Source organism: Pseudophryne corroboree, chromosome 7 (assembly GCF_028390025.1).
Source record: "Pseudophryne corroboree isolate aPseCor3 chromosome 7, aPseCor3.hap2, whole genome shotgun sequence".
In the NCBI taxonomy this organism is placed as follows: domain Eukaryota; kingdom Metazoa; phylum Chordata; class Amphibia; order Anura; family Myobatrachidae; genus Pseudophryne; species Pseudophryne corroboree.
Genome location: NC_086450.1, coordinates 173,516,208 through 173,538,057, shown reverse-complemented (window position 1 = coordinate 173,538,057; position 21,850 = coordinate 173,516,208). Strand labels below are relative to the sequence as shown.

Genomic DNA, 21,850 nt, shown 5'->3' with positions numbered 1-21,850 from the left:
TCTGTACCTGGAACTGAAGCTTACGGTTGGGGCTGGATTGTAGGCCACGTGTAAAAAACTGGGAGGCTTTATTCGGTTTCTCCACATGAAGTTAGCACTGAGGAGTATACTAGGCACTGGATAGGGTAGTTGAGGTACGAGTCTTGAGAAATCAGGCTAGATGGGTTCTAGTATTAGGTAACCAGGTTGGAACTGGTAATGCGTATCAAGAACCAGGTTGGGACCAGTAATGCATGAGGAAACCAGGCTGGAACCAGTAATGTGTCTGAGACAAGACTGGGACCAGTGATTCATAAGATAACCGGGCTGCAGTGGCATCGGAAGGGGAGTGCGGGCCACACCTGGGTGTCACCCTCAGACGGGTTGACACCAAAATGCCGACTTCTCCACAGTGACAGGAGCCGGGTACTGCAGTATGACATTCTCCTGCAGCACCCGGCTCCTGAAATAGAGGAGGAGCCAACAGTGCAGGCACTAGCCTTCAGTGGCATCCCACCATCTTCCAGAATACTGGGAAACCCCCCCCCCCCCGGAGTGATGTCATCATGATTCTGGCAGAGGCCACACACCCCTTTTGGGCTGCTCACACCCCTGGCAGGTGAGAGGGATACAGAGTGTGCACTGGGTGTCACCGGACCCAGTGACACCTCCACGGGGCTGGGTACAGTAATGCATGAGGTAACAAGGCTGGAACTGGCATTGCATTAGGTAACTGACCTGGAACTGGTTTTACATTAAGTAACTGGGTAGGGATCGGTATTGCGTCTGGCAACATGACTGAAACTGGTGGTGCGTATAGTAACTGGGCTGGGACTGGTATTGCGTCAGGTAATTGGGCTGGAACTGGTAATGCGCAAGATAACCAAATTGGAGACTGTATTGACTGTGGTAACCAAGCTGGGACCGGTATTGTGCCTGGTAACCGGGCTGGAACTGGTAGTGCATTAGATAATTAGCTGGAAACGGTATTGTATCTGAACCAGAAAGCCATCTGAAGATACAAAATAGTGCTGGAAACAGGCCAGTGCTCCAGGAAGAGTTTTAATAGGGGTTGCTAGTCCCTGACTGGTTATCAGAGTCAGCTGAAGCTAAGAAGTATTTCCATTGGAGGAGCTACGGTCAGCTGACCAAATCTGCGTCCTTCTTTAAATAAGGTCCTATGAGCGGTATTCAAATCTTATGCCTAAAAATATGCCTTACTGAGGTTTTCCTTGTAGGTTTCATACTAATGCAAAGACTAGGAGTATTCTAAACCATGCCCTCCCCATAACTTAATTGGGGTTATCAAACGGCTCTCTCCATGTGACCGTAAAATAGGTTAGTGACAGATGGGTATATTGAGCACATACTGTATGTGTTTGAGGACTGTATAGAACCCAGTGTTTCCCTCCACATATCAGGAAGTGTAACCCCAGCTTTCCAGTTGTACAACTGACACAACCTATAAGTGCTGTGGACAATGCACCAAGATAGCAGCACTTAAACTTTCTGCTCTCAGCAGAGACGTAAGACAGACTAATGGGGAGATGTATCAAAACTGCTAGAGAGCAGGGAGAAGTTGCCCATAGCAACTAGTCAGCTTCCACCTATTATTTTATAGAATGTACTTGATAAATCATAGCTAGAACCTGGTTGGTTGCTAGGCCCAACGTTTCCACTTGTCCTCTTTGGAAGGTTTGATACATCTCCCTTTAATTCCACCTAGAATTTAAAAGTCTGTTTTTTTCGTTGAATTCCATTGGGTGAATTAAGTTGTAATGGCCACAATCTCAGCGGGCGCCCAGCATCTCCCTGCGGCTCTGGGCATCTTACTGGGTTAGGTGAGCTGGAGGAGGCGGAACTGGTTTCATCTCCAAATGGAACTGATGGAACGCAGTTCTGCCCCGTTCCAGCTTACTTTAACCTCTGGTGCCGTGGCCGTGACACTTGCAGGGGTGCCTCAGGTTGGTGGTCCAGGTCTAATTTAAACTATTTATTGTCAATGTAATAGGCAAAGCTTGTGCTTGTGGCTACCAATCATAAAATATGTGGGGAACAGAAGCAAATCTTGCTCCTCAACACATAATTTAACCTAGGGATGACATACAAACATAATTTACTTAATTTAATATTTTTTTTCTACATTTCTCAATAAGAAACGTTTGGTCTAAGGGTGCCATGAAAAAAATTCTGTTGCTCTAGGGCACCATGATTCAAAAAAGTTTGTGAACCACTGGTATAGACCATTGTCTGGCCTTGGCAGTGCCCCTTGCGGCCACACAGAGTCAGGGGGAACAGTATGGGGTAAATGTAATAGGGTTTGAGTAGCTGGAGATGCAGGAGTTTGTGCGAGAATGCCCGTATTTTTTAAGCAACAATCATTTGCAAGGCTAAACTAACCTGTTTTTTCATTGTAAATGATTGTCGCTTTAAAAATATGCGCATTTTTGCATAAACTACCGCACCTCTAGGTTCTCGCACCCTATTACATTTACCCCCATGTATTTAAAGTACAACATGAATTTTGCGTAAAGGCTCAACCATACAGATCATATTTAATGATGATCCCATTACCACAGTTTATTGAAGACACAGTGCATCCTATAGAAAATACTGTCTACAGGTAATTGTTTTAAAATCTGTCAAGTGATTAATACACAAGGCTAATGTTAGAAATAAGGGGACACCAACAATCAGCCTGAATATAAAAAAAACTCTGCAGATTACTTTAAAAGTATTATATATTGGCATATACAGGATGCAGTCAGGATGCCGCCAGTTGGAATCCCGGTGCCAGAAGCCCAACACATAGCCACAACAGCGATGCCGGAATGCCGACAGCCAGCATCTCATATGCAAGTATGCCGGGGACTGTTATGGTTGGGCAGCGGGGGACGACGTGATGTTAGGTAGGCACTAAGCAGGAGGTTAGGTTTATGCACCACCGGGGAGGGTTAGGGTTAGGCTGCAGGAAGGGGGGGATTTAAGTTTAGGCTGTGGCGAGGGGTGGTTAGGTTTAAGTACCATTCCGTGAGGGTTAGTGTTAGGCTGCAGGAGGGAAGGGGGGTTAGGTTTAGGCACCACCAGTTAGGGTTAGTCTGCATTAGTGGGGGGAGGATTAGGGTTAGGCTGCAGGAAGGGGGGGGGGGGGTTAGGTTTAGGCTGTGGTGAGGGGTGGTTATGTTTAGGTACCATAGGGGAGGGTTAGTGTTAAGCTGCAGGAGGGAAGGGGGGTTAGGTTTAGGCACCACCAGCGAGGGTCAGGGTTAGGCTGCATTAGTGGGGGGAGGATTAGGGTTAGGCTGCAGGAAGGGGTGGTTAGGTTTAGGCAGCATCGGGGAGGGATAGATTTAGGGGGGAGGGGGGGGAAGTATACTTACTGAACCCCTGTCAGGATTCTCACTATCGGGATGCCGCTGTCGGTCTTCTGATCGCTGGCATCTCGAATGCCGGTCATGCACTTGTATACCAGCATATACATATATACCGATTACATTATATAAAAATGACATTAACATTTATCAGCTTTTCCTAGGATATTACTGAGTGAACTTCTTTCCAACATGACCACTAGTTACAAGGATTTCAAAAGTCACTTGAAAGCTACAAACATCATTCAGGTATTTATCAAAAACGGAACTGATATATTAAACAAGAACAAACCGCTTTTGAAACCCCAGCCACATTATACCTGAGCAGGTGAAAGAGGCTGTCACAGAATCCTGTGATTACCATTCCGTACAAAGGAATCAGCTGAGACACCTTACCCAGGGACTATTCAGGTATCCGTCTCATTACTGAACATGCTGCAATAAACTGACATTTACCCTAACGGGTGAGTTATCAGCACATAAGAAACTTATATAATCTGTGTAACAAAACCTGCGCTTTAAGACAAGTTGCTTTCATTCCTCTCACATATGAGAGATGTAGGAGAAACCAAACATGTGATGTCTGCTATTTATTCACTTCTAGGGATAGATTTTCTAACGCTTCTAAAACAGCAAAATGTTGGTGTTGTCCATGAGATTTGGTCAGTTTAAAGCACGTAACAGAGAAATGATAGCTAGAATATGACTGGTTGCTATGGGCAACACCACCACTTGTATTTTAGAAGCATTAGTAAATCTAACCCTTAGTCCAATACAGGGATTCGCAAAGTCGGTCCTCAAGGCACTGTAATACTGGGTACACACCTATAGGACAAAGCGGCCGACTGGTCTTCGCACCGTCCAAACGGCCAATTAGGTAAGTTATACACACTTACCAATCGGCTGCAGCCAGTGTATGGGCAGTCAGTGGGTTGCCTATACACACATGCAGATGCACCTATATATATCTTATACTATATTGGGCATCTGCTGTGCTGCAGGGATTGACATGATATGTCTGTAAATAACGTCATTCACAGACATATCGGATGTACACACCTGCTACCGATATATCGTTTGACGCTCAAATGAACAATATATCTTTCTAGTGTGTACAACAGTCCAGGTTTTAAGGATATCAATGCTTTTACAGAGATGGTATAATCAAAGTGACTGGTATAATCAAAGGTTCTCATTTAAGGGGTCTATTTACTAAGCATTGGATGGAGATAAAGTTGCTGGAGATAAATTACCAGCCAATCAGCTCCTAACTGTCATTTCAAACAAAGCCTGTGGCATAGCAGTTAGGAGCTGATTGGCTGGTACTTTATCTCCAGCGACTTTATCTCCATCCAAGGCTTAGTAAATAGACCCTTAAGTCACTTAAGCAGGGGCATCTTTAAATACTGTACTGTTAAGGTGCCTTGAGGACCGAGTTTGGGAACCACTGGTTTAATAGTCTTCATAGCCTAGCTCAGTGCTGTCCAACTATTTACATGCACGGTATTGGGGGCAAAATGCTATTAAAAGATGTTAGAAATTGTCAAGATAGTGAGCGAAACAATAAAATTATTGGAAGCTTGCTAGTTGGATAGCACATTCTAACCAAACCTCCCCACGTGCCTCCTTCACAGGTACTAATAGGTCATTTTAGATGCACCACCCAGACAGACATAGGGGCCTATTCATGAAGCACGTAAAAGTGTGGAGAAGTGAGCCAGTGGAGAAATTGCCCATGGCGACCAATCAGCATTGAAGTAACATTTATAATTTGCATACTATAATATGATACAGAGCAGCTGATTGATTGCCATGGGCAACTTCTCCACTGGCTCACTTCTCCACTATTTTCACTGCTTCATGAACAGACCCCATAGTATCTCACCGGAGATTGAGGCAGATGTACTAAGCCTGAAGAAGTGATACAGCAGTGATAAGTGGAAGGTGATAACGCACCAGCCAATCAGCTCCTAACTGACATTTTTTAAATCCGTAATGATTGGCTGGTGCATTATCACCATGCGCTTATCACTGCTTTATCCCTTCTCCAGGTTAATACATCTGCCCCTCTGCATTTGTTATTAGTTCCGCAGTTTGAGCCACAAGTACCTTGCCATTCAGACTCACTCCATGGATAGAGTATCACACTGACAGTTTCCATTTCTAGAATTCTAATACCCCTCCATTATTCCAACATACAGTAGCTCTACCTACCAGCCCCTATAACTAGAACAGTAATGGTGGGAAATGGGCTACAGTGATATATAATGTAAGGGGAATAGCATAATCAATGTTAGAAAGAATGCAGTAAGCCTGAGCTTAGCATTGGATAAGAAGGTCTTACCTCCTGCCCAGGGACTCTGCTGTGAATGTCCGGGCTGTTCAGTCTAGGGAGTGGTGTGTCGGATAATGGAGGCTTTGTGTCAGGACAAAAGTCACAGAAGGCTTCGTCTTGTGTTTCTGTGAAAGCAAATGTACGCTATACAGACATATCATGATGAATAGTTTATAAGTAAAGTAAGTTTCGCTGTGTAACAGTCATCCACTCTCGGTGTGCCTTATGTCTGTCCACTACAATACAACCCTATTACCTGACAGAGGTGGGGACTTCTCCAAAACGGCTGTCAGCTGCTCCCTCAGGGGATTTTTTGACTCTGATATGTAGTTTATTACAGAATTTCCATTTGGGTCCAGGAGCCGAGTGTCTCTGTAATTTAAAATTAAATTTACATAGCAAAGAACCCTTTGTGATTTTGTCTTCAAAACATTATACAGTTCACTGTATTTCATTTGGGTTTTGCTAAAGTCATGAAGAAATTATGGCTTTCCCTGCATCTGCCACACACATATTTCAATTACTATCATATATATATATATATATATATATATATATATATATATATGTATATATATATATATATATGGAAATGTGATTGAAGATTAAACCAAATTATAAAAAAAATCCAATTACAAATATGAGGTGGCCAGCTGGCTACAGGAAATTTCTCTCTTCACTCAAACACCTATGTGTAGCTGATGGGATGTACATACGGAATACATACGATTTACCGGCAGGCGCTCGCCGTGCTACGAGCCCAGTGGCTCACTTCGCAAGCCACAGGTTATATTCTCACTCGGTTGGTGGCGTGGACCCACCAACCGAGTGGGAACACCCTGCGTTTGTCGGTATTCCGGCCGGTGGCATTTCACCGGCTGTCGGGACTACAGCGTCAGTCTCCTGCATGCCGGGATCCCAACAGCCGCTATATTAACTGTATACCGTATATACTATAAACAGAGACCTAATACAAGTTTGGTCATGCAAATAATGTATACCTCTTTGTAATGTGAAGGGTTCTTATGTGATGAGCACTAGTATCCAAACATCGTTTGTGCCTGGTATATGCTGGTATATGGTATATACAGGCAAGCCAAAGTTACTTCCAGATCCCAGGTGTTAGTACATAAGGCAGTGGTTCCCAAACTATGTGCCTAGGCACCCTGGGGTGCCTCAGGACACTTGCAGGGGTGCCTTGGATTGGTGGTTCAGGACAAATTTCAATTATTTATGATCAGTGTAATAGGCGAAACCAGTACTGGTGGCTGCCAATCATACAATATGTGGACAAACAGAAGCAAATCCTGTCTCACACCACACAATTGAACCTAAGGATGACATATAAACACAATTTATTTCATTTAATATTTATTCTAAATCTCTCAATAAAAAAGTTTTGGCCTAGGGGTGTGACGTGAAAAACATTCTGATACTCTACAGCGCCGTGATTCAAAAAAGTTTGGGAACCACTGACATAATCAAAATCAATGGAGACAGTCAGTGTGGCTAATGACCGCTCAGGCATTTTTCTACTAACTTTTACGCTATGATTTATGACACACAATAGGACACCTGAAGAATCTGGTGGTAATGGCATGCTTACAAAGTTCCATCTTCTAATCAAAGCCTTTGGCCTTAAATCCTTGTGCTTATGGTCATGTCCCTCACACTGGATTCATTAGAGCTCTCTCATCTCTTCCCCAAAAAATAAAATCCATGTTGATTTTCTTTTGACCAGTGTACTTAACCCGACCTCACATGTGATTTGGCCATTCTGGAAGATTTCTCAGGGATAAATAACATTTTACACTGTAATTTGCCCTCTGGATTTTTTGGGCTTCATGTCCATGATATGATATGTTATGTAAGAGGAGTCTGGAGCTTTACCTCTAACACCTGCTATCCCAGTCTATTCCACTGGCTCACTTCTCCACTCCTTTCACTGCTTCATGAATAGACCCCTAAAACAAACTTGGGGTGAGATGTACTAAGCTTCAGAGAGTGATAAAGTGGAGAGAGAAAAATGACCAACCAATCAGCTCCCAACTGTCCGTTTTCAAACACAGCATGTAACATGGCAGTTAGGAGCTGATTGGCTGGTACTTTGTCTCTCTCTCTCTCTCTCTCTCTCTCTCTACTTTATCACTCTCTCCCTGGGTGGTTTTCAGTCTGGGGAGGGAGAAAAGCATGAGGGATGTACTTTCCAAAGACCTAATACAGCATCTTAGTTTGATTTTCTTGCTAGAAAGATAATGATTGCACTATTGAATAGGTAAATATTTTATGAATTAAATCTATATGCATTACAGTACAAGACTGAAATCCAACTATAGGACGTTCCTAGGGGATTTTCACATCTATTGATGAAGCAGTGAAAAGAGTGGAGAAGTGAGTACTTTCATGGCAACCAATCTGCAGCTATGTATAATTTTATAGAATGCAGTTGATAAATGTTACTTCAAAGTTGATTGGTTGCCATGGGCAACTTCTCCACTGGCTCACGTCACTCTTTTCACTGCTTTATAAATAGTCCCCCTTATGCATTAAACAAAGATATCATATTTTCCTATACTGTTTCTTTATAGTTCAGCAAACTTACGCATGATGTTTCAGTAGCTCTTCTAGCACAGCCAAAGGTCTGTACTCCGTCTCCATGGCCAGGCCAACAAAAAGGTCTAAATCACGTACCACCAACATCACTGGTGTTAGGCCTTGTTCATTCCTAGAGTTTACATAATGGCAACATTCTGTGGACTTCAATAAAAAAAACAAAAAAAAAACAACAACAAATAAATGGATGAACCATATTCTCCTAACTATTAATTCATCATGCAAAAATGTTTGTGTCCAGTACACTTGAAGCCTCTTTCGAATAAATTTATGGTTGTTATGTAATAGGTTCAGTGATTAAGGAACCAGCAGGATTTCAGCATGTTTGCCATTAAATTTATAGTGGCAATCAGTTAAAAGACTAATTGTGCATAACTGATTGCTGCTTTAAATTAGCAGCAAACTTGCTAAAATCCCAGCGGTTCCAGAATCTCAGAAGTTACTGTATAGCCCAGAGGTTCCCAAATGCAGTCCTCAAGGCACACTAATGGTCCAGGTTTTAAGGATATCCATGCTAGGCCAGAGGGGACTTAATTAGTACCTCAGTTAATTTGATTTAAACATATGTGCTGAGCCATGGATATATTTTGGGCCTGTTTCAGACCTGATCGCAGCAGCAAATTTGTTAGCTAATGGACAAAACCAAGGGGCTAATTCAGACCTGTTCGCTCGCTAGGTTTTTTTTGCAGTCCTGCGTTCGCATAATCGCCGCCCATAGGGGAGTGTATTTTCACTTTGCAAGTGTGCAAACGTATTGTAGCAGAGCTGTACAAACAGATTTTGTGCAGTCTCTGAGTAGCCCAGGACTTAATCAGCCGCTGTGAACACTTCAGCCTGTCCGGGGCCGGAGTTGACTTCAGGAACCCTCCCTGCAAATGTGGCATACTGGAATGTTAGGAGACAACAGATTTTGGAAAGTTCCAAAAGCCTTTTGATTCTTATCAGTGAGTGGGGGAGTTTTATGGCCCCAACACCAGTTACTTGCAGACCCTGCCACATGTAGGGGGTTAGGACAGGAAGTGCAGGGGGATTTGAGCAAAAGGAACAAAGCACAGGACAGTGCAGTGTGAGCTGAGGACTGAGGATGGAAGGCACAGGCTAAGTGTTCAGGAGAAACGCAGGCTGGGGACTGTGGAACAAGAATGGCACTCCACAGTCCCTGGCATGATGGAAAGAAGAGCAGCGTGTGGGTGTTGCTATGAAGAGAGGGAGAGCCCATATCTGCAGTGTGACAGGAGAGCCAGCAGCTTCAGCGAGAGATGGAGAGTGCAGTGTGAGAGCCACAGTATGCAGAGTACAGTGGAAGGAACCAGGAACAAAGGACCTTCAGGGGTACCCAAGAACCAGGACGGGAGGTGTGAGTCTGCGGGATAGGACGAGCTGGGTGAGTGGTAGGAACCACGTTTGGCGGAAGGCCCCCAGTAACGTGTACATGAGATCCCGTTTAGATGGAGCCCCTAGCGAATGGGGGAGAGCACACTAAAATGAATTTCAGTTTGCGAAAGCCGCACTACTGATTCCCAGAGACTGCGCTGGTATGTACTGTACTGTAATGATGTCACATCACTGTAAATGCTGTTATTGCCCGTGAAGCAAATGAAAGGAGATGTAACTTGATGTAACCCATATGAATATTGCGCTGGAGAGGAGAACAAGGAGTTAAATGTTACTGTCGTGATAACCCTGTCTGAACTGTGAATAAACTGCTTGCTTATGTGATGACATGGCCTGGTGTGCAATGCTTTTTAAAAAATAACTGATGGAGCGGCCGCTGCCCGGCTATCACACAAAGGCTTGGACACGCCTGCGTTTTTCCAAACATTCCCAGAAAACGGTCAGTTGACACCCACAAACGCCTTCTTCCTGTCAATCTCCTTGCGAAACGCCTGTGCGAACAGATCCTTCGCACAAACCCATCGCTGAGCAGCGATCCGCTTGGTACCCGTGTGACGCGCCTGCGCATTGCGGTGCATACGCATACGCAGTTTAGACCTGATCGCCCGTTGTACGAAAACAGCCTAGCAATCAGGTCTGAATTAGGCCCCATGTGTACTGCAGGGGAGGGGGGGGGGGCAAAAATAACATGTGCAGAGAGAGTTAGATTTGGGTGGGGTGTGTTCAAACTGATATCTAAATTGCAGTGTAAAAATAAAGCAGACAGTATTTACCCTGCACAGAAACAATATAACCCACACAAATTTACCTCTCTTTGCAAATGTTATATCTGCCCCCCCCCCCCCCCTGCAGTGCACATGGTTTTTCCCATTAGCTAACAAATTTGCTGCTGCGATCAGGTCTGAATTAGTCCCTCTGTTTGGGAACGTCTAATATAACCCATATATCTTAAGCTGGGTACACACCTATTCGATCTTTGATGATCAGGTTAAATGCTTCCGATCAGCCGAGCGGTGTATAGCCAGCCATGAGCCCCTGTGACCTCCTGTGAGGTTTGGGCAGCAGCAGGGGGATTAGTGGCTCCTCTATGGGGATCAGGAATTTGGCTGTGCAGAACATGAGTTGCGACCTACCAGTCCCGACCGCTGCGGAAGCGTTAAGTTGTTTATCGGCTATCACTCCAGCATCATCAATGCATACACACCTATAAAATCAACGGCCACTCACCCAATTTCGAGAGAATGGGCCGATGATTGTATAAGTGTGTACCCAGTTTAAGTCGTCAGTCTCTATATGTTTTCTAGAATCAGCCCTGTCCACTGACCAGCTGGTGCTGAATCGTCTCCAGGTCTCCTTGCCAAGCTGCCTGTGCCAGGCCTAGCTGTGGAAACTCCGTTCTGGTAACAGCAGTTAGCAGCTGTGTACGGATCACATCATTAGCAACATGTACAGCGGTTAGATTGCTAGAATTGTACAAGGTGACATCTGCTCCATGTTCCAAAAGAAGTGTGATGACCTGAGAGAAGTAAATGCAAGATTGGTAATATTATCCAAATGATATAAATATTATACACGACATATACAGGTTGAGTATCCCTTATCCAAAATGCTTGGGACCAGAAGAATTTTGGATATCGGATTTTTCCGTATTTTGGAATAAGGAGATATCATGGCAATGGGACCCAAGTCTAAGCACAGAATGCATTTATGTTTCATATACACCTTATACACACAGCCTGAAGGTAATTTTAGCTAATATTTTTAATAACTGTGTATTAACAAAGTGTGTGTACATACACACAATTCATTTGTGTTTCATATACACCTTATACACACAGCCTGAAGGTAATTTAATACAATATTTTTAGTAACTTTGTGTATTAAACGAAGTGTGTGTACATTGAGCCATCAGAAAACAATGGTTTCACTATCTCAGTCTCACTCAAAAAATTACGTATTTTGGAATAGTCCATTTTTCGGAATGTTTGGATATGGGATACTCAACCTGTACTTGCAAAACTATTTCCAGAGATACTTTACTACAAGGTAAGAATATTAATGTACTGCGAATGGTGGGCACTATACCCAGTGCTAAAAAAAACAAAAAAAAACACGTTAAATTAGTATCTGTTGCATGTGAATAAATATAAAGAAGGGCGTCAAGTTTAAAGAACAAAACAATTACTATACAGTGACAACATGCCCAGGAAATATCTTCAGTAACTGGGACTGTTCTGCGAATCAGGGACAAAAGTTAACTGTGCAATCCAGTACCAACTGCTCCATTAATATACGACAGGACTCACATAATTTTGTTGTTATGGACTAATTTACCATTAAATCATATTTTGGTTCCCTTAGACCGAGTTAGGATGTTGGGGGATTCAGATAATCGTCATTTATTGTACAATATTTTTTGTTTTGTTTTTGTTTTACCTCCAAGTTGTTTTCCCCAGCAGCCACTGTAAGAGCTGTGTCCCCAGACTCTGGATGCTGAGTGTTTATAAGTCTGGGATCAGTACTTAGATGTCCAATGAGTTCCTCCAAGTTTCCCCTCACAACAGCCTCCAGAAATAGCAAAAGTGAATTCCCATCTTGTGTGGTCTTCTCCATGACCATGACCTAGGAAATATTCAGTTTCAATTGCTGAATTTGTTTTGTACCTGATGAAGACGCCCTACCTACAGTACTTGTTTTATATCACACATTTACATATGGTTATATTAGACATTTTAAAAAGCACAAAGAAAATAACCAAACTATTCCCATGCAGGAACAGAGGCAACACTTATGTTTCATGGTGTCTTACACGGGTTCCAATGTATGGATAAACAGTGTCTAGATAGACAGTCAATAGGTTGACACCATATGGATGACAGTCAAAAGGTCAGCAGGGACAAAATGTTGACAGTCAAAAGGTCAGCATGAAAAAGGCTGACACACATATAGTCGACATATGATCTACGTGTTTTTTAGTTGTTTTTTTTTCATGTTTTTACAACTTTAGCTGCATTTACTATCCATGTAACAAACTTTTACCTTTAGTAACCTTGTGGCAAGCGAAGCAGAGCAAGCCTGAAGCGTGTCGAGCCCGCGAGTGGACACATTTTAACAAATTTGGGTAAAAAATGTTTAAAAACTCAAAATAACACCACAAAAAATAATTATTTTGTGTCTACCTTTTGACCCTGTCTACCTTTTTGACCCTGTTGACCTTTCGACCCAGTTGAACTTTCGACTGACGACCCTGATCCTGTCGACCTTTTGACTGTTGACCTTATGGTATAGACCTAATGACTGTCTATCTTTTCAATGTCTATCTTCTGTACCACCCGTCTTGCACAACAATATATTCTAAGAGGGCTGCAAAATATTTCCATCTAAATAAATAATATTTGTTTACTATAAAATAAATCCATCTAAATAAATAATATTTGTATTATACTATGATTATTATGATTATTATTATTATTACTACTACTACTACTACTACTACTACTACTACTACTACTACTACAGTATTTTCATCATCATTGCCCAAGGTTTATGAACTGCTGTACACAGGGAATACAACAAACATTAGTGTAGATTGATAAACACCATACTCCATAAAACTCCAAACACCAAACTCCATAAAAGTGGAGAAGTGAACCTGTAGAGAAGTTGCCCATGGCAACCAATCAGCTGCTCTGTACAATTGTATAGTATGCAAATTATAAATGTTACTTCAATGCTGATTGGTTGCCATGGGCAACTTCTCCACAGGCTCACTTCTCCACACTTTTCACTACTTCATGAATAGACCCCTTAGGCCCAGATTTATCAAGCCTTGGAGAGTGATATATTGCACGGTGATAATGTACCAACCAACTAGCACCATGTTACAGGCTGTGGGGTCTATTCATGAAGCAGTGAAAAGTGTGGAGAAGTGAGCCTGTGGAGAAATTGCCCATTTCTATAGTATGCAAATTATAAATGTTACTTAAATGCTGATTAGTTGCCTTGGGCAACTTCTCCACAGGCTCACTTCTCCACACTTTTCATTGCTTCACGAATAGACCCCTCTGTTCGAAAAATGACAGTTAGGAGCTGTTTGGTTGGTACTTTATCACCATGCAATGTATCACACTCCAAGGTTTGATAAATCTGGGCCTTACTGTGAACTCCAGTTGAGTTCTCAGAAGAGGGATGCAGGTGGACACTGCAGGGGAGCAGGACAGATAGCATCATTATGGCTCTGCTCACACCACATAGTGCAGGGGGAAGGCGGCTGTTACCACATATAAACATACATGCAGAGATGTATGTAATATAAGTGCTGGCTGCAGGTCCCCAGGGATCAGCAGCGCTGCACATCTCACAGCCACCGCTGCACCTGGCATGCAGCATTCGGCTTCGGTGTCCTTCAATGCCCGCCCCCCAGACTCCTGTGAAAATGCAGATGGGGAAGGTTAGGTTTAGACTACAGGGAGTGGGAGTTGGGTTTAGGTACCACCGGTTAGGGTTAGGCTGCAGGAGGTGGGGAGGGTTAGGGTTAGGCTGCTGGGGTGGGTAGGGTTAGGGTCAGGGTTAGGGTCAGGCTGCTGGAAGGGATGGTATATATAGTTACCCGATCCCTGTTGGGATTCTTATCATTGGGATGCCGGTGTTGGTCTTTTGACCGCCGGCATCCCGAACGCCATTAAAGCATATCACACTCCTTTAAAACATTTACCGATGTTTGTGACAGTACAGCTTACACCTGGCATTAGTGGCATGGTCAATCATTGTCAGCAGTGGGGTCCAAGCAAAGGCCTTTCTAGCTTCATCAAAGTCTTTAAAACTGCTGAGTAAGGCTGGCCATCGATCATTGATAGTTAGCAACCATCGATGGTTTTGCAGCAATGTTTTGTTTTTTATTCCCAATGTAGGAGCATTGAGCTTAGCTCTGACCCCAGCACCCCGCTCGGTTCAGCGCCCTCCTCTGACTGACCCAATGGTTATTCCTGCCCTGTGCAGTCCAGTAGATGGTTTCATGCCATCCATGCAAACCACCAATGGCACTATCAATGGAGACCTCATCTATGACCATCTCTATTGCTGGGTTGTGTTGAAGCACAATGGGGGTCATTCCGAGTTGATCACACGTAGCAACTTTTTGCTGCTCGTGCGATCGCTTGTGCAGCCCTGCTATGCTAAAAAAGTTTTGTGCAGAACAAGACTAGCCCTGCAGTTACTTACCCTGTGCGATGGATCCAGCGATGAAGGTCCCGGAATTGACGTCAGACAACCGCCATCCAAATGCCTGGACACGCCTGCGTTCGGATCTCCACGCCCGGAAAACAGTGAGCATCCACCCCGGAATGCCTCCCCGCTGTCAATCTACTTGCAATCGCGCTAGCGATCACTTTCTTCTCTCTTCTGGTCGTTACCCGGTGACGGCTGTCGCTGGGCAACGACATGCGTGCGCATTGCAGGGGCTGTGCATGCGCAGTTCCGACCCGTTCGCACCGCAGCGAAGAACCGCTGCATGCGAATGGGTCAGAATGACCCCCAATGTACAAGGACAGACAGCTGCAAAGTGTGTGCAATAGTCATCAATCCATCACCAGCAGCACTAGGCTGCCAGCAACACAGCAGAGGACAGGGGAGTTATTAGAATTACTGTAATTCTAAACAGATTATGCCATCTGCAATAGCTAATGGAGCCCACAATCAGGATATACCATGGACATGGACATCTTTCACAAAAGCAGGAGACACAGATAGCAAAAGTACTAAAACAGGTTAGTGGTGACTGTTACTCCTATTCACCTACTAGAAACGGGTTCCCTATGTGAGTAATTACACTATGAAGTTGCATTTATTAAGTCTATTCAGTATGGGGCAACTAGGCCCCAGTAACAGCTAAGGTTTACCAAAGCTGCTCTTTTTATGAACGAGGCCTGCAATCACACTACATACACCAATGTTCTTAGAAGAGTTTTTGAGAGTTTTATATATATATATATATATATATATATATATATATATATATATATACTGTATATTCACTTGTATATTATAGTTATGTGGGTTCTATTTAAGACTCTTCATATTTTTTCTTTATCTCTTTAGTTCTTACAGTAGTAAACATGTAGAGAACTTATTTAATTGTAGGCAAAACATTCCAGAAAACCATCGAGGATACAAGGTACAGAGAACAAAATATATATTACTGGTTTTGGAATCAAATTAACGAGAACATCCAAACCAAACCAACTATATATATAGTTAAATAGGATTCCCTCTCTCCTCTCACCCCGTCCCTTCCGTTTATCTGTGCTGGGATGGAAGTGGAGCAGGGAGCAGGCTGTAGTGCAGTTTTAAAGCTGGCACCGGCCTCCAGTCAATCCCGGCTCAATGAATGGCTGCCAATCAAAAGAAGGGGCCGCTGTTTTAATCTGGTACCAATTCAAAAACCAAATTCAAACCAGATTCAAAAAACCCGCCCCACCTTTTCATTGGCAGACGGTCTGGGAGCTGGCCCAGGATTGGCTGGCGGAGGGTGCCAACTTTAAACTGCACTGAAGCCGAAACCCGATGCTCCTGACTCCATCCCAGTGTCACCATTGATCAAGATGTGTCCCCAGAGGAACACATCTCCACACAATGCTGCTGCTATTCCAGCTACGGGATCCCTTCGCTGATACATTCTCTACTGCGGCAAAATCAGGTTTCAAATAATGTATGTGAGAAGACATATCAGGTGCCGCGTCTACATGAAATACCATAACAGAATTCTACTAGGAGAAACTCACAGTATTCCAGGCAAGCGTTGGTTGTATTGGGTAAACCAGGGCTCCTATATCTCATGGTACTGTAATACTGAGGAGGCCAGTAATGGATATACTATACTATATTAACAAGCACGGGAAGAGAAGGTGTGGCAGACTGCTTCCAATTCATAGCTATTAGGAGCTTAGCCACGTTACATACGTGTCCAAAAAGTTAATTGTGTGACTTGGACCCCACGCAAAACCCTTCTTATTTTTTATCTGTAAACTAACATCTCTTATTGACTTTGGGCCTGAGTCAGAGATGTACATTAATGCATTCGCAGCTGCGATCTGATACACGCAGCTGCAATCCCATAGACGCCAACAGACGGCACTGCAAATCCAAGCAACTGCATACAAATACACTGTGGTGGTCACAGATCCTTCGATAATCAACTCCCTGTTGCCATGTAGAATGCCTGCGAGAATTGAGATGCTGGCGCCAAGTTTTGTGTGTATGGGATCGCAGTTTTAGTAAGAGACATGCCCCAAAAACAGTTGCAACTCATCTGCTATTTCGCTGCCACTCCCCGTTACCTCCCCCAAACAGTCCCTGACTGTCAATCACTTTACGAATAAATCCTTACAGCAAGCAAAGTGCAGTTGAGCGATAACTGCTCACTCCGTTAATATCGGCAATGTGTTCATCTCTGAATGAGGCCCTTTATTAGCAGAGATAAGAGAGTAGTTCTGGGGAAATGTATCATTCTTTAGGGGTAGCTTTAACATACAGGTTTTCAAAAGCAACGATGATCTGCAGCTTTGACCGATGGATTTGAAACGGCAATAATAATTACTGTTAAATCAGCGTGGGTAACATTAATTACTATTGCCATTGGAAAACCATCGGTCCAAATCAACAATCATTGGTGGCTTTGAAAAACCACAACCATTTATTGTACACGCCGCTGATTACACTGCCAGGTTTTATACCGGATGCAAGGGCATAGCTACCATAGGTGCAGGGAGTGCAGCTTCTATGGGGCCCAGAGCTGAGAGGCCTTCCCTGCCGCAGTTATATGTGGCACATACATTTTTCCACCATTGGTAGATACATAGGGGCCTTTACAAACTCTTCCCTTGAGGCCTACTTTATATAGTTGTGTCCCTGGACCTGCTCATTGTAATGTGGTATAAAATGAACTGGGGGCATTATAATGTTACATAAAATTAACTAGGGCAATGTAATGTGGCATAATATGAACTGGGGACACTGTATGTTATAATGTGAATTGGGGGCACTTTGTTGCATAATATGTACTGCCAGCCCTACAATGTGACATTATGTGAACTAGGGCACTACTATGGTTCAGAAAATAAACTAGGGCACTATTTTTTTTTGGGGGGGAATTAACAACTGTTGCAGAGTGGTGTCTCTCTAGAAGTACTGGGACAGGGGCCCTTTCAATATATTGCTATGGGGCCCACAAAGAACTGGCGAAGCCCCTGACCAGATGTATTCTTGTGCATGCCCTACCATGCAGGTTCTGTGTTTAGAGTTTAGTAAATAAAGTTGTCAGAGTTGCAATTATTATAGCTAACTCTGACCCCAAAACCTTGCCGGCTATATTAAAAAGAGCAGAGCCATAAAATAATACCAGAGTGTACTATATGCTTAATCCTAACAAATGTATTTGGAAAACAAATAGATTTTCTTTGAAATGACAGAAGAAAAGCGGCTGCCAATTTCCCAAGCACATGCCCATCCCGATTTCGAAGGGAATGCCTGCTAAATTCATGTAGAGCCAGGTTCCTGAGTGCACACACAGTGTATGGCAGTGATAAACCAAGGATAAATGCAAGGTAATAAATCCACCAGCCAATCAGCTCCAATATGTAAATTAACAGTTAGGAGCTGATTGGCTGGTGCATTTATCACCTTGCATTTATCCCTGGTTTATCACTTCCTTATGCCTTCTCCAGGTTAATACATCTGCCCATGTGTGCCTAGGCACCCTGGGGTACCTCGGGACACATGCAGGGGTGCCTTGGATTGGTGGTCCAGGATAAATGTAAAATTTTTAGGGTCAATATAAAAGGCAAAACTAGTGCTTGTGGCTGCCAATCATAAAATATGTGTACAAACAGAAACAAATCTTGGGGTAGATGTATTAAGCCTGGAGAAGGGATAAAGAAGTGATAAGTGCAAGGTGATAATGCAGCAGCCAGTCAGCTCCTAACTGTCATGTTTCAAATCTGTAATGACTGGCTGGTGCGTTACCACCTTGCACTTATCACTGGTTTATCACTTTTTTATCCCTTCTCCAGGTTAATACATCTGCCCCATTGTCCCTCACCACACAATTGAACCTAAGGATAACATATATACACTAAAGGCCCATATAGACGGGCCGATGTGGGAGAGATGTGTGCTGAGCGAACTGCTCAGCACACATCTCTCCCGCCGCTCAGCACAGCGCGATGTGTGCTGAGCGTGCGGGGAAAGACGGGGGGCCGCTCATTTCACCCAGCGGGTAAAGCGAGCGACCTGCTAGATTGGCCTGCATGCAGGCCAATCTAGCACCAGCGATAGCGATGCGCGGGGCTGCGCATCGCTATCGCTGTAGGGGGTACACACGGAGCGATAATGCTTAAATTCTAAGCAATCTAGTCAGATTGCTTAGAATATCGCTCCGTGAGTACCCCCCTTACATTTAATATTTCTTTCTAAATTTCTTAATGGGAAACTTTTGACCTCGGGGTGCCATGAACAAAATTCTGAAACTCTGGGGCGCTGGCACTCAAATAAGCTTGGGAACCATTGGTGTATGGGAAGCCAACGGGGCACAGTATCTCTTCTACCCCTGCCCTCCTTTCTATAATATGCGATACTGCAATTGCAGTAATATACCTCACTCACATTTACATGCCCACAGACCAATATTTGACAGCCTTCCTATCTTAACATTGTCATATAGACACGTAGAAATCGCAATTGGCTGTCAACCCATGGCTAAATTAGCTTTGTCCAGCACTTTACAAGACACAACAGATGCAACACATGATACATGATACACATGATACAAGCAGAGGGTTAAGTAACACCAATTACCTGTCTGGGATTAGGTAATAGCAGCCAGCGATTACACCTCGCTGCCTGGTGACAGGTACATGCAGGAGCTGATAGATTCAGCAACCATGCCAGTCATCTGTGTCTGTCCTCTGTCTCTGTTTCTGGTCTCTGCAGTCCCAGCAGTACTGATGGAAGCAACTTTCTTCAGTCTGATGAATGTCTCCTAAAGGCGGCTCTCCGGGCTCTGGCAAGGAATCTTTTAGTTTACATATTGCTGCTAAGGCAACCAGGAGTCAGCTGAGTGCTTAGGACTGTCCCCAGGAGAGGGGAGGGGTAAACAGGGGATTCGCCTCAATTCATGGATCCTAAATGGTGCTATTAACAGTCAGACTACTGTAAATATATGATAAACAAACAGTGACTCCAATAAAACAAATAAATCATTTAAAGCAAAACCTTGGTAACCAATGGCTCTCCAGCTATTGTAGAACGACAAATACCAGTGATCTATACTACCCAAAGCTATGATCCTCTATGGAAACGTATCACGGCTCCCTGGGACTTGTAGTTCCACAAAGCTGGAGAGTCAATTGTTAACATTTTGTCTCCATAAGTAAGCACAAACCTGCAGGTTGTTGCTTGTTGTGCCACAGAACAAATTATTTTGCTTGACATACTGTAGTCATTTTCAAACACAGAAATGCTCCCAATTTTTCTTAAATGATTTATTTTTTAACTTTAAAATCTTTTTTTCTGTGTTACTAAACGGGTTTTTTTGGCACGATCTCAAGCTGTAAATCTACAGTATTTGGTGATTAAAATGTACATTTCTTTGATCATTTCAATTATCCCTTTCATATTTAGCAAACTTTTGTCTTTTTAGTAAAGCAGATGTTATTTACTAAGACCCCTTTCACATAAACCTCCTAATGATAGTGTGTGGACCCTTATTCAAAAGTAAAGCATTCAATACCTTTAATACCAAGAAATAATGACACGGAAACTTGAATTTGGCAGAAAATGTTAGCTATTTATTGTACCCTAACCATTAGACCTGTAAAGTAAAATTTTAGTTAACATGCCGATTCAGCCGGCATATGGTGGCAGAAAAAAGAACGGCTATATTCAACTGGCAATAACCTCAAAAACGTAAAACCCAAACGATCCTAATTTACCACAAAACATACATAGGTAATAGGTGCCCGACTCAGACCTCCACGCTGACTGCCCACCCGGATGGGTGATGACGCTGCCCCCTGATGGGTGATCTAGCGGCCTTAAAAGTCAATGGAGGTGAGTGCACCTAAACCACACCAATACTGCAAACAACTGCAACTAACCAGTCAAATTACAAACTGCCGTTCTTTTCCGCCGACAAATAGCCAACGATAACACACGCTAACAATTCCGAGCCAAGGCACTCCGTGCCAAACCCTCTACCAAATGGGGTGGGAGGGCGGGAAGGAAAACCAGCAGCAAGAGAGAACAAGCTAGGCTATACATCCCCATATATACTGATCCCTCCCCTCTCTATCATTGGCTATACTTTATATACTGATCCCTCCCCTCTCTATCATTGGCTATACTTTTCAACACAGTTAGGTCCACCCCTCACAGGTTTAACTCTCTCCATTCCTATGCTGTCATTTCGTTCTCCTAAACCTCCTAATGATAGTGTGTGGACCCTTATTCAAAAGTAAAGCATTCAATACCTTTAATACAAAGAAATAATGACACGGAGACTTGAATTTGGCAGAAAATTGTTAGCTATTTATTGTACCCTAACCATTAGACCTGTAAAGTAAAATTTTAGTTAACATGCCGATTCAGCCGGCATATGGTGGCAGAAAAAAGAACGGCTATATTCAACTGGCAATAACCTCAAAAACGTAAAACCCAAACGATCCTAATTTACCACAAAACATACATAGGTAATAGGTGCCCGACTCAGACCTCCACTCTGACTGCCCACCCGGATGGGTGATGACACTGCCCCCTGATGGGTGATCTAGCGGCCTTAAAAGTCAATGGAGGTGAGTGCACCTAAACCACACCAATACTGCAAACAACTGCAACTAACCAGTCAAATTACAAACTGCCGTTCTTTTCCGCCAACAGCGAAAGACTTTTCCCCAGAGTCTTCGCACCGCCACCATACCCTCAACCTAACTCCTGCAACACCAGAAACAGATCCTCCAGGAAAAACAGCATCCCCTCCTTGGACAAATGCACACCATCAGGCCGAAAAAGGTGACTGTCACGAAACCGAATCCTAGGGTAACGAACCACTTTCCCTCCGTGGGCCAACACCCACTTCGCCACCGCCGCATTCACCTTTTGCCTGGCC

General features: G+C 43.5%; 1 protein-coding gene across 1 annotated transcript in view; it reads right to left on the bottom strand.

Annotated features, from left to right (window-relative positions):
• Positions 1-19,750, bottom strand: part of MAP3K19 (mitogen-activated protein kinase kinase kinase 19) — a 115,833-nt gene extending 96,083 nt beyond the window's left edge. The window contains exons 1-6 of the mRNA XM_063933784.1: positions 19,543-19,750; positions 12,130-12,315; positions 11,018-11,209; positions 8,288-8,442; positions 5,942-6,057; positions 5,695-5,810 (exon numbers count right to left, since the gene is read on the bottom strand). Of these exons, the coding sequence (XP_063789854.1) occupies positions 5,695-5,810; positions 5,942-6,057; positions 8,288-8,442; positions 11,018-11,209; positions 12,130-12,312 (762 nt within the window). The 5' untranslated portion in view covers positions 12,313-12,315; positions 19,543-19,750. The remainder of the gene's footprint in view (positions 1-5,694; positions 5,811-5,941; positions 6,058-8,287; positions 8,443-11,017; positions 11,210-12,129; positions 12,316-19,542) is intronic.
• Positions 19,751-21,850: the final 2,100 nt, after the last annotated feature.